Source organism: Centruroides sculpturatus, unplaced genomic scaffold (assembly GCF_000671375.1).
Source record: "Centruroides sculpturatus isolate CEXI.00-Female unplaced genomic scaffold, Cexi_2.0 scaffold83, whole genome shotgun sequence".
In the NCBI taxonomy this organism is placed as follows: Eukaryota; Metazoa; Arthropoda; class Arachnida; order Scorpiones; family Buthidae; genus Centruroides; species Centruroides sculpturatus.
In genome coordinates, this window is record NW_019384393.1 from 813,216 (window position 1) to 831,863 (window position 18,648).

An 18,648-nucleotide genomic window follows, 5' to 3' on the forward strand; every position below is an offset into this window, starting at 1 on the left:
TTTGTACAGAATCGAATTAACGGTAACTCGTGCCACCATTTTTAAAAATTCCTCAAAGAAAAACAAGAATTGGTTTCTATTAAGAGTTATCACTTTTTCTAATTCGTTTTGGCCATCGCAGGAGTCGAACAAGTACAGCCTCTCATTTGTAATTAAAGGTTTTTAGAGAACAATTAGACACTCATGAGTGACAGACTCCATCGCCCCAAGGCGATTGTCAAGCTCGGGGAATTAATCATGTCGTTCCATTGTCACAAAAGATATCATAGCCCCGAGCCAATGGGGAGCTTTCTTTGATCCATTTTGTCGTCTACCGTGACGGCCGTATGACGTCATCGTCCTTATATTCCACATATTTGTACGGTTTGAATGTTCGGCGGAATTACCCGTTTGCCTGTCGTGCGGAGTATTAATTTTCTTTGTTAGATCGATAATAAAAATTTCGCTTTTGTCCGCACACCACTTTTGACGTCGCATAAAAACTAAATTAATGTAAATGTAATTATTATTATTATTAGAAAAACTTGCGGTAAAATTCTTAAAACTTTTTTCTATTTTAATACAATCTCATATTTTTAATGTTGTAATATGCTTATTACTAAAAATGATATTAAAATTATAATTTTTTTTCGTTTTTATTAATTTGAAAATTTTATTTTAACTCTATTATTATTATTATTATTATTTAAAACTGATTATACTGATTCTTTCGGATTATTTTGTTTCTTTTTTTCTCCCCAATCAATTTTTTCTATTTATTTTGCAGGTGGTTCAGCGATAGCCGAAGGAAAAGTCGAAAATTATTTGAGGACGAGAAAATCCTCCTTATACGATCTGCTTGTGAAGAATGGAGTGTTAAATCCCTGCTAATTATTTTACGGGTATTTTTTTTTCAGTATAACTTTTGTTTTAGAGAACGTGTTTTTTAATTCTTGTAAACGTTTATTGAATTGTAAACATTGTCAATCGGGAACTTTAACCAATGAAAGAATAACGGCCTTTGTTATTTGTTGTTCATTTGCATAGGTTGGTTAAAGTTGTAAGATGTTACAAGAAGCTTATTGGATGACATGGGTAGAAAGGATTGTATCATTGGATGGCGTCACAGTTCCTTAGTTTAGTTGCATCCCATTGGTTCGTTCTCAGTGTGCCAATCGATGCCTCCTTTTCTTGTTATTTTGCTACTTCAATAACAAGTTGTGGTTGTCAACAGTTAGGTGAAAAGGTTGGACGTTACGTTACCGATAATGTTGACATTTTTCTCAAACGTTTATTTTATCGAAAAAAAAAATACGCTACGATATTTAAATCGAAACTCCCAATATTTGTATTTAATATTTCAACGTATAAAAAAATTAATTCTTTAGAAAGTATTAAAGAAAAAATCTTTCCGATTTTATCGATCATGGAGACGACGTAGAAAATACTGAGCCCATTAAGCATCGTATCAAGTTTCGTGCTATAGTCTGTAACGCTATTTTACAAAAAGAAAAATAAGGAATTGTAGCTTGATGTATTTTGATACTCGGAAAAGGTTGGTTTATTTTGCAGCATGGGATCTTATCCATCAATTCCTTAACATATATTTGTTTCATGCAAATCCTACGGTGTAGATTTTAAAAATCCCAAGCGACTTTAAATAACCACAGTATTTGACGTTATTTGAGTCATGTCTCTTCATCAATAGTCCTGAGCCAAGTTGCTTCTGGTCCCCATTCCCCAAACCAAGCATTACTTCTGTTATAGACGAATGGATAGTGGGCATTTTTCGCGGTGTTAGAGAATATAAAAGCCCTCTGTGCCCAATCCGTCTTGTTTTACTATGCTCGAGTATGAGAGGCTTTTTTTTTAAACTAAAACAAAGAGGCATTGCTTTCCTAACTGATTCCGATTCAAATTGACTAATTGTAAGCGGGAAAAATCCGTTCGGTTCGATACGAAGCGGTTAATGTCGATTATTATTTTAAAGAACTGGAGAAAATTATGCACTTTATAAAAGCAAAATCTTGTCACACACTGGCAACTGACGGGAAATTAGAAAACCGGTCGAAAGACCTAGCTTTATTGATTGATTGATTAGCTGTAAGCGGTCGACTATAAACGTGTAGACAAGCCATTAGCCGGACAACCAACTCCCCCATCAAAAACAATGGACAGATAAACCCTAAGTGGCCATCCTTTCACCGCCTCCTATAGCAGCCTTCTCTTTTGTTGTTTTTTTCTTCTGTCTCCTCTTTCTTTCAATCGAAACACACAAAGACAGCAGTATGCATCAAAAGCCATTAAACACTACGACCAACTGTCTCCAAAGCCAAACAGTTATAAATCACCAACTCTCAAGTACTCTTACAGTTGGTCGGTTAGAAGAAAATTAATTTATTTAATGCCCGAATGAGGCTTTTAGGTCTCCTGGGAGAGCAAAATCGTACTCGAGGATGATTAAAAAATTTATAAAACCAATACTTAATTCCACGTTAATTCTCCTCCCGCTTTTTATCGAAGTAATTATCGGATATTTTTTTTCTAATATTGCTGGAGTGGCTTTTTTTTTTATTTTTCACTTTTTTAGATCCAAAGATGCTTTATAGATTTAAATTATTACTAAATTTTTATGATGAAGTTTTCGACTTAAAATATTTTAATATTAATTTTTTAGTTAAAATTTTTGAATTTTTAAGATGTTTTTCAAATTAAAATGAAGGGAAAAAAAAACATAATTAGATGCGGCACAGTCTATATAATGTAGCAGATTTTAATAGTCTATAAGCGTGTGATGAACGAGACTGGAAAGGTGTAGTGTACAGTACATCTGTGTCCGGATAGTATGGCAATATGCTGAAAAGAGCCTTTTTCATAATTTCCGCACGATTGATTCACTGCAAATTGCCGCAGAAGTCGTTAATTGTCCGAGTCATAAAAAATTCTTTAATTATCTTCCTTCGTTTATGAGCTTGTTTTTATCGCGCTTCCGGTGACGTCATATCCGGATGTCCATTTTCTCCATTCGCGATAATGGTCAATAGATAAATTGGTCGCGACGGAGTTGACAGCAGTCTATAGCCGGCAGTCCACAGACAGTTATAATATACGCTTCGGTAATTCTTTCGCTTGTAAGAAAGAACATTGATCCACATCCTCATTAAGAAGAAGCTTTTGATATTTCAATTTAATTCGCTAAATTTGTTGGGGGTTTCGGTCGCAAATTGCAGGTACCGCGCTTGTTTTAACTGGTGGATATGTTGATAGTCTATATGCAACAGTTTTTTTTTTTCTTTTTATTATTGAAAGGAAACCATAAGAGTTAGCAGTGTATGGCATTTGATGGATGAGGATATATCTGCTAGACTTTTGGTACCAGATGAAAGTTGATGAGAGATGAGGTTTATGATAGAAGGCATCTATTGTCTTTCAAAAGGCCGATCTATCATACCTTAACTTGGCAATTAAATAGGCAGCGACGACTATCCTTAACTCTTAAGCACAGATTTTTTTCGAGTCTCTTTCACCCTGCCAAAGTTTTTAATTTCTTTACATAATTAATAAATCTCTATTCAAAGAGTAATTCCGGCTTAGTGTTTTTTAACGATTTATGATTTTTTTTCTAATTTTCTCCGAAGCGACGAAAAAATTTGATTTTGATAAATCTTCGTCGCTCTCCCGAGATAATTTTTAATAGTTAACGTAGTTTGAACCGATTTGAGAGTTTTAGAGAGCATTCATTACTTTTTCTCGAACGTATTGCCGAGAAGTTAAATTTAATTAGAATTACCTGGTTGATAGCTTTTGTTTGCTTTTTAAATATTCAAAGAGTCTGGTTAAAAAATTTAAATTCTTATCTCAAACTATTAAAATTTCATTAGCAGATGATTCGCTTCACTTTCAACCACGAGAAATTCTATTTTCCGAACTTTAAGCAGAATTTACATTTTGTTTTTATGAATTGAAACTAATAATAAATGGAGCGAGTTCCAGTAAAGATGGATAGAGATGCTTTTATCGTTGCTTTTATCATATTTTTCGATTGATCGTTCGCTTTAAATCGATATATTACGATCGTAATATTTCGCAATTAATATTAATTTCATCGAAATATAAAAAGTCTCATATTTAAATAGCTATAAAAGTAGCATTATCAGTTTATATCTGATACACGCATAGGCCACATGTCTATGTATTGACCGATTATTTTCTAGGTTATTGAGGAAATCCATATTATTGAACTAAATGATAAATTCAAACAGTCTGAATTATTTAAATCTTATATTTTTTTCATTAATTTTTTCGATAAAGAATAATTTATCGAAACTTTCAGTTTGTTGCTATTTTATAGATATATTTTTGTCTAGAATTTTATATGTTTTAGCTGTAGTATTAGGGAGAAAAAAGATGCGAGGAGGATGTGTTCCAGGATCGTTTCATTAAATTAGTTGTATTGTAAATTGGTCGGCTTTTCAAGATAGACAAATAGCGTCGTTACGTTGTACGGTAACAATATGGTTCATTTACAGTCTAATGGAGGCTTCTTAGAAAAAATTATTTTAAAATATTTTTTTATATCTTGAATGCAACTTTAAATATCACATAAATCGAAATTAAATTACATAATTGGATTAATAAATTGACCTTAATTAGTCATTCGAAACGATTGTTTTTTATTTTTCTTTCTTCTCGCCATCAATGGAAAAGGTTTTTCTATCTCTTAACATTTGAGTCACGGACCATCCACACTTGCTTCAAGTGGTTGACAACAGAAGGACTTGTTCTCTGCTAGTGACACGTGATCACCTAACAGCACTTCTGCCAATCTGATTGAGATGGTTAGATCAAAGAGATCGCTGAAAAGATAATTTTCCAAATGACGAAATGCATATTTTTGCCCGTAGTTAATTACTAGAATTTAATACAAAATGCATTAATAAAGAGTAATTTACTACGATGGAATCGATTTAAATCTGCCTAATTGTTTTTTTTTTGTTATTTAAAATTTAAATACAATGTTTCTACATAAACGATTTTGCATTTTAACAGATATGTATTTCCGTCGCTAAACGTGGTTCGTATGACGAAACAAAAAGATGGAAGAATAAAAAGAGTAATACGTTTAACCCGAACATCTGTTAACATAATCTTTCTTGCACCATTGACATAAAATTTACATATTTTACCAATTTTCCGAATATATCCCTTTAATATTGCATCTTGAATAAAGTATATTTGTAGCTAAAAAAGACAAGAGAGCGTGTAACCGAGATTGGTTACAAACTTAAATATTAGAATTCGACTTAGTTTTTTTTATTCGTCTAATGATTTGTTGATGTTGGTTACCGATCCTATTTAAACATTTACAGTATTGGCAGGAAAGACAGGACACGTGTTCTTTGTTGTCGTCACGTGACTGATGTCCGGTTTAGCGGGTTGCCATGGTATCAAGGCGTCATTTCCTACATCTTTAGCCCGACGCGAAACGTGACATCACTTCCAGGACATTTGGACCGGTAGTCACGTGAAATTACAGGGCCCCTGTAAATGTGTTTTCGCCTTTAGACATTCGTGTCTTGCTAAAATGATCGACTAATGCAAACCCATTATTGAAAATTTTAATATATTTGGGAATTACTTTTCGACTATAAATTTGCAGTTTCGGAATAACTTAATAGTGTTTCCAAAATATCTTCTTTTTAGTGAAAAAGTTGCATTTGTAATTCGAGAGAGTAGTACTTTCATTGATGGCAGTTACCAAAGCATCAGTTCTCTGAACTTTTGTCTTCTTTCGATCGACTTAACTTTTGGCTGATGAATGGAACCTGTCGAGATTGATGGTTCTTTACCTGGATCCACATGGATTCACAATCTTCAATTCTACACTTTTTATTCGAAATGTCTCGTTTAAAATGACTTTTATTTTGCCACTTCTTAGTTTTAATCACGGAGAACGAAACTCCGAGAACAATTACTTTTCTAGATTAATTTATTGAATGAATTTTATTTTCAGGTGTTTTTTAAAGGACGAATCTCTCTCTCTCGAGTTTGCATTGAAAACTAATAACGACGAGAGTTTTGATGTAAATTGTAAAATGCAAAGGGGGGAAAAACATATAATTTAGTCTGATAATCATTATAATAAAGAACAATCAATAAACCTTCATAATATTTATGAGCCCATTCCCGATTTCAATTTTTGTATCTTTTCTTGCATGAAAATTATAGTTAAGTCAGCAGCTTGGGAGATGGTGGATTTATCGAAGATGATGATGCACGATTTTCATATTTTTTTCTTAATAGTAAACGATTTTTCAGCGTTCGATATCGGAATCATTTCTAATAATCATATAAAAATTCTTCTATTGTAATATACAAGCGAAAGAATAGGTTATTTTTCGCTTCCAAACGGAACAGTTTTGTCATTCAATAACAGCTGGTGCAAGTTACAACCATAATTACTTCTTCCAATATTAGTGTGTCGATTGAGATGCTTCGGTCTCTTGACCACATCGCCGTCCATTCTGAAGAATAAAACTTCACGGAACTAGTTTCTATAGCAACGACTTTATCTCATTACGTTAGTGTGCAAGAAGTGCTTACTATTATACACTATTTAAAAAAAAAAAAATACGATTCCCGTCCACTCTAGTAGAACAACGAATGGAATTTTCTGTACCGTGTAAGCTCAATGATCTATCTACCTTCTCCCCATTCTTGTGTGGAAATGCCATTTATATATATCTACGTCTACTCTTACTGTTCTTGTAAAGCGGGGATTTTTCAAAACGTATGCTAAATCTCCTTTTTCATCTTTCGACGGTTTTTCCGTAATTTTTTCACTCTAAATTATAGTTCAGGCTTAGAGAGAGGTTTTCCTCCCCCTCCTTCCTGCGCGTACCGTCAGAGATAAAGGGAAAAAAAACCTCCAAGCTCTGCTGGCTCTTACCTGTTCCCTCAGCTGCTTTAATATCGATTTTTTAAAACTCGCTCTCCTCTCCTTCACTATAGCACGAGCACGTTTATCGACTAAAAAAAAAATAGAATACAAAAAAAAAGGTTGGGATGGATCCATAGTGGACTAGTGGCGCCATCTGGTTTTTAATAGAATTACTTTCTTGGGGATGATTTGTGACAAATTCTTGTCTATTTATTTTTGTAAATAACAGTTATCAATGTCCCGTCAATCGGCCGCGTACTGTCGAATGTCGTACTTTGTTCTTCATAATACGATATCTGTAGTATTTTATTAACAATTTATAAATAAATGAATGAATTTTAAATGACTTATGCTTATTTTATACGTCCTTTTATTATTTAACCGGTACGAGTCCGATATGAAAAATTTTTAATAGTTAAAAAAATTATTTCACTAATTTCTTTATACTTTATAAAAAGAATATATAGCCGTAAAAGATCAATAGTCGGACTTATTCCATTCTTAAATTTATTAAATTTCGTTAAATGTAAGATCCAATAATTTTCCTTTAAAAACTATCAAATCGAAACAAAAAGTGTATATGAATAATGCATCCATACAATTTTCTTAAGTATGTCTGCATCCTTTCTCTAAATTTAATTTCGTCTTATGCAGCATGAAAGGATCTAAGAAAACATTTGGGTAAAGCCAACAATTCAAAACTGTTAAACCTTATGTATTGTTTCGTTATTGGATGGGCAATTTCAATATTTTAGCTTCTATCTCACGGTTATTTGTTCATCAAACTTTCAACTGCTAGATCTTCACCACTAGATCCGCGTCAGTCATTAATAATACAGATAAGTTTGCATTCAAAACATCGTTTTTCCATCTACTGCTTTATTCTTTTTTATACGCCGAAAAACCCTGCAGATCGTCATCACAGTGGATACTTCACCATCAGTTTTTAACCATAACATATGCATAGTCCGATCGATACTGTGGATAGGGGCTTTGTTATGATGCCTACATTAATTGCCTCCCATTAAAGAATAGAAGAAAAAAGTCATCCTATCGTCCGATATTAATTGTCATTTGTAGTCGCAACGGTTTAATTTTAAAAGGGCAATAAAAGCCGTAATCTGCAATAAAAATATTTAATATTATTTATTTCCATTCCTAGTAAATGTCTGCTAACGTTTATATTTCCCGAAATTGTTTATCGTATTAGAAATTGTTCTTGTGTTTATGCTTTTTTTGTTTGTTTTTTTCAAAAAAAATTCGAATGGAGTCGGATTTAGACGTTTTCAAAAATAAACGTGCAATATACATTTTTATTAATCGCATATTTCCGACTGGAATCACGCATTTAATTGTATCAAATGTAGTTTTTTCTCCTCTCCTTATGGTGTCATTTTTCATAAAAGATCAACAGAGGAGGCGTTACGAAAGGCAAAAATCTGGTTGAACACATCATGAACAACACGTCAAACACGCAAATCAATGAAGCGTCAAGCCTTATAATTAGGCACAGAACATTGTTCATCCCATTCCTGTTGCCTGTGGGAATCATATATTAAATTAAATTCCTCATCTCCTGACACTTCTTTAGTAATTAAACAACGAAATGAGAGGGCAGGCAACTTTTTCATTTGCATATAGTAATCTCAATTTGCAACTTTCATCCCGAAGCTTTCACAGTCATGTATATCAGGTTGGGTCATTTCGACCCGATAATGACTTACATAGAAGGGTGCGGCGTGGAAGGTGCAGCTACCAGACAATAGTTCTCATTGTCCGGTACGCTGCTAATGAGGTTGACGGGTGGACTCGGTATAACTTCCCACAACCCTTTTCTACGCGACGTGTGTCACCTTGTTTGTCAAATGAACCATGCAGCCACCACTAATAAGTAGTGCGGAGTTGACGTCATTGGTTTGGGCGAAAATTAATGCACCTAAATGACAGTAGGACTGCTCGAGGCAGACGTTAGATTCGGATGACTCACCAACTTCATTATTGCGATGATGAACTAGCATCTAGCTGGCGATGCAAGACTATATTGCTGACCAGTTCCAGGGCAACATATGACTGCTTCGAAGCGCCACCGAACGATTGGTTTCGTCACGTGACTGGCCCATTAATCAGTTTGCTAAGACAACTGGATGCTTTTTCTATTTTTCTCTTTAATGGTGTCCCTCGGGATCATTATCTTTGCCCCGATTATTTGATGGATCGCGCCACGTCCACTCGGTCTAATTCCGAATCCAAATTTGACCAAAAAATAATTATTAAACTTCATACGGAACGACTACGATGGGCCCATCGTAGTCGCTCCGGGTCATTTTTGAGAAACAAAAGATTCAAAGCAAACCGGACAATTTAATTTGCTAGATAAAAGTCTATTAGGATTAATTGATAATTATCGCGCAAATTGGAGATCAAAGTCTATAAATTACCAAAGCACTTCAGATCGTTCATTATCTTTGGCGCCGGAAAAAACTGCCAAAGTTTGGAAAAGTCGATTAGTTAACTTAAAACACAGTTTTTCTCGGGTTGGCAACGAGTCAGTTCATCAGTCCGAACCATTTCTGTATTAGCTTGATTACAAACATCCAAGCTCGATGGAGGTGGAGAATTTGCTTCGTTAAGATGCAATCAATTGATTTGCAACACTTTCTTTTGTCTCCATTTCGCTGTTTGTAGGTAAATGAACGACCGAAGGGGAGGAAGAGAGAGTGGTAAGAGGAGTCCGACGATATTTCTATGCAAATTCAACGCCGCAGGGTACAATCAGAAACGGTGCTCTGATCCATCCAATGATCCCTTGGTGGTAATTCCGTGGCAATTTTTAACCCGCCAGGGGGCGTGGCTAGAACCTTATTAATGTCACAATTGTGGACAGAGGCGAATAAATGGGCTTTTATAGAATAGAAGCTACCACACCATTTCTCGCCCTTGTTTTGATAGCGGATTGACAACTTTATCAAAGTCCCAAAATCCTCCGTTTGGGCAGTTGTTGTTTCTTCGAAGACATCCCACCTCTAACGGTGCAATTAAGCCAATGATTATAACTGTTTAATAACGGCTACGAGTGGCCATCCGCTGTAAGATGCGTACAGATTCTTCCAATGGTCAATTTAATCCCTAGAATTTGATTGACCGAGTCGACAGGAGTTAACTTTATTCGGAGCGGTACAATCCATCTATCCGTTTTATGTTCTTAGGCAAAGACTGAAGTTATCGTCGAAGCGAAGTGCGAAAGAAGGGCTACGATGATCACAAATTCCGGAACGACGTAGTTTGGACATTTCATGATGTGTATGTCCTTTCCAAAAAGTCGGAATCGGTGGCGTCCCTCCTTTAGCTAAAGTACTTAACATGTCAAGCCATCTGGCTGATGACGATAAGAGGGTAAGGGTCCACTTGGAGAGATGTAATAAGTGCCTATCAAAAGTGACTTATACATTCTGTAGGCTCACCTCCTCCTATCAGATGACCCATACGTATGACAATAACACGACTTCACCACTTCCTGGACTAAATGAAGTGACGTAATTACTCGGCCAGTTTTAGGATGCGTCCTTCCATCGTACAGAGAGTGCGAGAGAGAGAGAGTGAGAGAGACAAGCAATTAATTAATATTACAGCTTCTCATTTTCTCTCTCCTAGCCTGTCGTCGTATAAAACGTCATTTTGTTAGCACCAGCTGTCTTTATCGCTTGGCGTACTCGAAGCTAACGTATAAAGGGGGCGAATTTTGCATTATTTTCGATGGTAATAAAACGGCCTAACGAGTTGCATTAGTGACAAATGTTCGCACACCGTCTTTCCCATAAAACATTGATGGCCCCTGAACTGTTGAAAGACAGCCATGTTACATTGACGTGGAAATCAGACTATCAGGTCTTCTAGCCCGTTGGCCATCTGCATTTTAATAACGGTCTTTACTTCCCCGTTCTCCACCCTCCCTTACAGTTGCTACCTCTTTTCCTCTAGTGTGTGCAGGTAAAATTTATGAGCAAACAGTATGATGGTTACGATGCGGCCGTGGTCACAACTGTTGACTGACTTCTAAGAATCATAAGCCGTTATGCCTAGATAGATTTTCATCGGCAGAAAAAGAAAAAAACCTAAAAAATATATATTTATATATAAAATAATTTAAGTGATGTCTGTAAGAAACAGCATTTAATGACTGAGCTCGCTTCTATGGCTCGAGACATTAAAGAAATTGGTTAGCTATAAACAATTCTTTGAATTCAGATAGTTAAATATATTGGGGTCAAACTACATTGATTTCCATTAAAGAAATTACTACGTAAAATTAAAAATGGCGTTCTGAGATTATTTTTTTCTTTTCGTTAGTTCAAATTCCTGTTTGGTGAACCAAAATATGCAAAGGTCAAAACGAAATAATGTCGGTTTCGAGCTTAGAATTTTGAATAATTACATAATAAGAAATCAGTTTTTGACACGAAGTTTATTCTCACTGTTTTCGTACTTTTATTAATTATTAAATACACTTTTCGGTTTTACGGAATATTTCAAAATTATTTCACCAATTAAAATAATAATAGAAAAAATTCTTATAAAGTTGCTGATAGATACATGTTTTTTCACCTGTCAGGATAGCTGCAAAATCACGGATTTTCTCGAATTCTTTATATCGAGATGACAACATCTGGAGAAAAAATAAGAATTCCGATAATGAAAACAGAATTCGAAATTGTGTTTTCATCTATCTCACTATAACAAGTGCTATATACAAGAACTCTCCACTCGGATAAAAAATAAATAAATCCGGGAAACAAAGTGACCGGTCAAAGATGGATGGATAAATAAACTTTAAAATATACTTTTTTTTTCTGTGATCTAAATTTAGATGTAGAAAATTCATATTGATCTAAATTCGGTATAGAGATAAGAAGTACTCGAATCTGTCTTCTCGGCTCTCGAGTTTGATTGTATGCAATTACGTTTAATCAATGGAGTCGAAACTTGTTTAAAATCGGCTCTAAATAATTTAGATATATTCAACACGGTTTAAACTTTACTTATTAAGTTAGCAATTTATAGTATCAGCTATGCATAATAATTGAACGGTCCGAAAATCTATCATTTTTATGATTAATTTTTATACATATTTAAATATAAAAATTAGATGCAAATGCAATTTTTGTCGTATTATTTTATTCGATCGTTTTATTTTACGGTTTGAGATGACTACCTGTTCGAAATTATACCACTTAAACTTTTATAAGATCATAAATTTGCAGAATTAATTTGACAGAATATTAATCTCCCTTATTAATGATAACCTAAAAATAATTTTTTTAGGAATAGTATAGATTGTATAGATAACATCAAATATTATAATAGTAATATATCGACCTCCGTAGTAAAGAAATAATACAAAAATCGAGCTTTTATGATGCGAACGGTGGCATAATTTGCATGGTTTGCAATTATTGCGGCGAAAATCTATATAAAATAGATGTAGTACCTGCGATGAACGAATGCTTTCATCTGTCATTATAAGTCTAATGAAAAATTGTGGCATTAAGCGAGTCGGAGAAAAACATTGAAGTACAGGATAATGATACTATCGTTCCATAAGTAATTGTAATTAAATGGATTAATGTTCTGAGCTGGGAGCTCTACTCCACTAATTCACACTAATATTACAAAAGTTGACAGTCACGTGACCGGACAGTCATTTATAGGAAAAAATTCGGATAAAAAGTTGAAATTTTCCTTTATTCATAGCAATTTTCTCCGAATACGTAGCGAAGGAGATTAAATGCTCCGTGGTATATAATTAACAATATCATTAAAGCTCATTTTTAACATCACGGATTTGTGTTCGGGAACTGTGCCATTTTTGCTTTTATCATACTTCGAGCTTTTCTTTCTCCTGCAGTTAACTTATAATAAACTTGAGTACTGTTTAAAATTTCTTCGTTTCTTGGATGCATCGACCGTGCAAGAGAAAAATTTATGGTCAAACGGAATGAAGATCATCCATCACTTCAGGAGGTGTGAACTTTCGCCTAGTATCTCGTAAACTGGTATTCAACCTGATATTCAAACTTGCACCCAAGGCAGAGAAGAAAACGGATAAAAAAAAATATCTCCCGGTCAGTAGAAGTCTATAATGAGAGGTCCTTCACCATCTCACTTCCTTGCTCCTAGTTGTTAGGGATTTTTTTATCCCCTCGTCCCCTATGTCGCCTCATCTACCCCCGCAGCAGCATTCACAGTACATCCGTTACTATAGCAACCAAGCTGTCATAAATTGATTTTTGATGCGATCTTCAGCCGGGAATGTAAAAATTGTGAGTTTTTCATCCACTGTACCAGAATGCACTGTAATCGGCAGTCAAGACATGTACTCGTATTGGAGATTCAGTAATATTTCACAGTATAATGATCAGGTGACAACAGCCTATAAGAAAGGAGAGTTGTGTGAATCTCTCTGACCAGAAAATTGTTCAGTTTTGTATAGTTTGTTCGACATATCTTTAAGAAACGAGAATTAAAAGAGAGAGAGATTTAAATCGATCAAGCGTGAGGCTCTTTTCTGTGTTTATTCGAAAATTTTCAATGATTTTTACTTAAAAACACATGACTATGCGGGTTTATTGAAAGTTTTTAGGACCCGAACGAAAGCAATAAAGGAATATTTAAAAATGAATGCGAGATATTTTAAGTATTTACTATTCCTCGACTGATGCTAATTCTCTAGTCTGACGATCCCAATAATAACTTGTTGCGTAAGTTTTGAGCCGATTCCAGCGAGATACGGTACAATTGTAAAAGAGAAATGTAGTGAAGACTTTATTGGGATGTAAATTGTGTTTCAAAATTACTCGGAATTGATGATTTAACTGGGCGTGTTCTCTCTGGATATTTCCTTGAGTGGCTTCATAGTTTAATGCATTTACTTCCTTCTTTACCTGATCTATTGATCCCAGTGGCTTTTACATGAAAATTCGAGTGTTTAAATTATTCGTATAAAAGTTCTCTTCGGCAGTTATCAAGACTTAAGCGACTTATAAAATTCATATTTGTTATTTGAGTTAGAAATAATTAAAGACGTGCAGAAATCCGCACTGCATCAACTAATGTTTTTCCTGATATGACAAAAATTACGAATGCACTTAATCATTATCGAAAAGATTTGTAATATCGACATTTTAACTATTTTCTGATGACAATGAATTTCTGACGAATTGAAGGAGGGTTAAAAAAAAGATCCTTAATATCAAAGAATATTTTTTTTGGCCAAGCTTTCCCTTTAATTTCTATAAAAACACAAATTACTTGGTCGATAGTTTTTGGAGTGCTGGAGTGAAGGTCGATAGCTCATTAGTTGGTTGTTTGTAAATTTTTGTCGATAGTCGTATAAAGAACGACTCTTTTTTTGTATCGAGAGTCTTTCTTGTTTTAAGTTTGGCTAATGCAAACATACGATAATGTACAATCAAATATATATCAGTTTATGAGCGTTTACTTATATTATTTTTCCCCCGCATCACTTAAGTCGACTGATAACTTTTGGCCGAAAAAAAAGGTTAATAATTGTTAATAAATGAAAATTTTGAAATATCGATTCCACTACAATCTCTCGATTTATCGTTTGTATTAAAGAATATTTTAATAATAAATTAATAAAGTAGAAGCAGCTTGCTACACTCTTTCTACTACATCAAAATATCTTTAGCCGTTCGATTGCAAGAGGCAGAGAAAATGCACAAACATTAAAATGTATTATGGTTAATGAAGAGAGTTGACACTAACAGATTCAGCCTGACCCAAACTCCTTTATTTAATGACTCAACGCAGGTAATAAGAGATGAGGGAGGTGAAATAACATTGGACGTGTTTGAGATGGAAACCGTGATTTACAACACATGTCTGGCTGTTCGAAAACGAGATACATCATCCCTTGGGTCCTATAAAGTGAAAATCCTAGTCTACATGCTAAATGGTGATGTGCAAGCTTCGGGCTTATAAGCTGAGTACCGAAAACCCTGTTGTGGAATTTACAGTAATATATTGTATGGCTGATATGTCAAGGTTACTGTAGTATATTGATACGTTTGTGCCTCACAACAGATATTAAGTAATTAAGGACGGTTAATAAATTTTTTTTAAGTATCAGCATATTTAGATAGGGAGAATTTACATTAAACTAAACTGGTTTTCGATTCTGTTTAGTCAATGGATATTTAAGTAAGTATTTGGAGTAGTTAGGTCCTATCTGCAATTATTTAATGAATTTAACTTTAATGAAATAAATAAAATTAACTAATGAGAGATTAAAGTCGTTTAACAAACCTCGTGTCTTTATAAATGCACATAATAATGTAATTAAAGAGTTAGATTATCGATTTTATATTAAAAGTGCCGAATGAATTATTAATCTTAAAAGTTAAAATAATTTATTTAAAAAAAGGAAAAAAATATTTTTGATAAATTAGAATCCAGTGAATATTGATTATTTGATAGTCATCCGGAGAATGCACAATTTGATCATATTTATATTAAGACCGTCTAAATTTGGGTTGTACACAAAAGAAATAAAAGCATCCATTCCAACAGCGGGTTTTCAAAACTAATTTCATGTCTGAAAGAAACCGTTCGTTCTTTGGAGTAAGATGAGAAGACGAAATTCGACTTTAGTTCCACATAGAAACTCTCCAACCCTAGAGCAGAGAGTATCCCGTCCTGGCCTGGGTTGTAGACCTCGTTTCTTATCGATCCGCTTCTCCCCTGCCCTTTTTTTTAAATCAGTTCTTGCTCTGAAGCTGCATTAACCGGGTAGAGAGGGGACGGGGATGATTTTTTTTAACATTACTCGATCGATACTTTGCCTCGGTCCCAACAGTACTAAGAGCTAGCGTGGGGTAGAGGAGTCCTTCCAGGCAACTGCAGCGCACAAAACAGCGAGGGGACGAGCAAGTTTTAGAGCTGATTAAGGAAATAAATTCCTAGCATTTATTCATTTGAAACATTCATTTGGATTTGTCGCAAATACCGTCGCTCGTATAAACACCCTAAATTGATCTTTGAGCTTGATGATACTTGTTGTTTTAACGGGATGATTTAAGAGAGAAAATAAATGTCTAGAAATAAAACAACTCTCTTAAAGAACCGGACCAGACATCGATTTGCTAACCTCGCCATTTGTAAATCTAGTATAGAGTATTAGAATCTTTGACTATAATCTTTTCTCTTCTCCATTCAATTGCCAACTTCGGAAACGTCCTTACAATCGATCAATATATATATCTTTTTTTTCCCTTATACTCTAACAATATTTCGTAAATTGCTATGCTTGTTAAGGTTCGACAATTTGCAATTCAACTTTGGTAACAAGCAACACGGATATTAAGAACAATAGGGATTTGCAGATTCGACTTTATATTAAAGAAAATAAACAAGCCAGAATTAAACATTTGGAGTTTTGAAAAATAATAGAAATAAATCTAATTTAATTTTTAAAATGCTGCAGAGAATATGTTATTCAATTACATTCATATCTTTTTAGATAGTCTCTCCAATTATATTTAGATATATTTTAATAATATTCCGTCTCGGATGGGAGACTATGTGATTTCTTTCCACCTTTGCTATAAATTCTTTTATTTACATTAGAGCAGGACATATGTAACAAAGACGCATGGAGGTACATCTAGCGATGTGTCTGATCCCATCGCATTACCAGCAGTCACTATTAATTGATCAAACAACAAAATATTGCTCTGACTCTCCATTAGGCGAAAATGATAGGCGATTGGGGAAACATTGCCGTATTTCGTTTACAATTGAACTCGAAAGAAAATATTGCATAAGAACTTTAAAATGGCGTGGAGAGCCATTTGATCAGCCGTGGTGAGAAGACTCTTGAATATGTGCAGGCTGTTTCCATAGTAACAAGTTCCCGGACATCTCCAGCATCTCAGGTCAAGGGAGATTTGACAAAAAAAAAAAAATTCTTTCTGATAGGCTGTGACCAAGAATAAGCACAAAGACGACAATTGTCCATTTCCTTTTTTTGGGTTTTTTCCATGTTTATGCTTTGTGTATTCTACTTCAGTTGATTTTTATCATTGCTAAAATAATATATTAAACCTATAGGTGTAAGAATCAACTTACTTTCTCAATTCTGCTTGGCGTTCATGTAAACACTCATTAAAACAAGCTACTTACTAGCTTACCATATTCAGTTTCTGTCGTTATCAGAAACAAGATCAGATCTTTTTATAACAAATCTCTTTGTAGTAGCATTACTTTTAAACTGTTATATGCATTTTTATTTTCATTGATTTCCGAAAAATTTAAGTTTAGTCTTAATGGCAATAAATTAGTTTATTTTAAAGTAAATTGCTGATTTGATTAAAAGAGTGCCCCAATATTCGTCAATGTCATTCTTTAACTGGAACCATACCGAGATGAAGGAGAAGCGCCATATGTATATAAGTGCAATGCAGTTGGACGGGCTCAATGGTGCCCTTTAAAGATTCATGGAACCATATTAAGGTCCATTAATAGCATATTTAATTCATTGGAATGGAAGGTTTGCTTAAGGTGCCAGCCATCCTTGGCGTGGAGAAAAGTCTTCGGAGCAATCGCACCGTATCGAAAAATAACCAGGGTGACCTGTAGCTTCCACCGGTCATTTTTAGGAGCCGCCCACTCCTCTTCCGTAACAAGAAGTTTTATTCCACCAGACTTAGCTTTATCCAATCAGTTTACCATGAGAATAAGATAGGGGGTAGGTAAGGCCCTGTCAAAATATTCGATGTCTGTTGACTTATTCATGAGATGCCTGTAAAAGGTGGGTTACTGTTTCGCAATCTTAAATAATTCACCAGGTCCAGAAACCCGAGTCTAAAAAGAAAATAAACCACGATAAGAAAAATAAATGAATTTTCTTTTTTACCATACATATAATCTTTAGTATATTAGGAACCTTAAATGAATTATTAGAGTTTAGGAAATCGAATTTTTAAGCGCGCAATTTTTCTTTGACTTCTCCCTTAATGAATATGGTCCGGTATGTTGAAGATGGAAACTCCCTGATACAATTCAGACTTTGTATAAGCTGCACCATCTCGTGTTCTGAATAATTCAGCACCGCCTAAGTGAATACTGTAATAGGCTATAGTATCTTGTAGCTAAAAGTCTAAGAAGTTAGAATGATTTCTCTACCGTCCGGAATTTTATTTATTGTATAGCAACCATCCACCTAAACTAAATAATTATTTCCGTCAAGATTTAAATTTGGCGCGACGTACAAGGATCTGTTGATTCTTAAAATACACAGAACGTAAATAAATCGTTCTTAATGCCGGAAATCCGCTGCAGGCAAAAAAGTTCCGTTATTCTCACTCCATAACTCTCCAAATCTGCATTTTTTAGACGCGATATCAGAGAAATCCACGCTCCAACGATTTACAAATACCGATTAGAGACGTGAGAGGGAAAAAATGGTTACGAGTCAGGGTTTCAAAGGAAATTATGGGGTCCGATGTAGGATTTGCCCCATTAATTTCTAATCCCGTCATAGAAATGTGTTCTTGTATGCCGTTTTGTGGAAAATTTGATTTTTAATTCTTTCCTATATCGTGTCTTACTGATACATGCGACTTTTACTCGCTCAAGACTCTTTTTTATCTGCCTCGTTCCATCAACAGATCCTTCTTTTCTTCTTTATGAATAGAGTCTGTTCGATCGCCAAA

The 18,648-nt window shown here is 34.5% G+C and overlaps 1 protein-coding gene across 10 annotated transcripts in view; it reads left to right on the plus strand.

Annotated features, from left to right (window-relative positions):
* LOC111618297 (thiamine-triphosphatase-like) overlaps positions 1-7,037 on the plus strand; it is a 49,610-nt gene extending 42,573 nt beyond the window's left edge. For 9 of the 10 annotated variants that reach the window (XR_002755551.1, XM_023359794.1, XM_023359793.1 and 6 more), the window contains one exon: positions 767-7,037. Coding sequence is in view for 7 of the 10 variants with exons in the window: in XM_023359794.1 (XP_023215562.1) it covers positions 767-870 (104 nt within the window). In the remaining 3 variants the exon portion in view is untranslated. The remainder of the gene's footprint in view (positions 1-766) is intronic. The other variant, XR_002755550.1, reaches the window with a different exon arrangement.
* Positions 7,038-18,648: the final 11,611 nt, after the last annotated feature.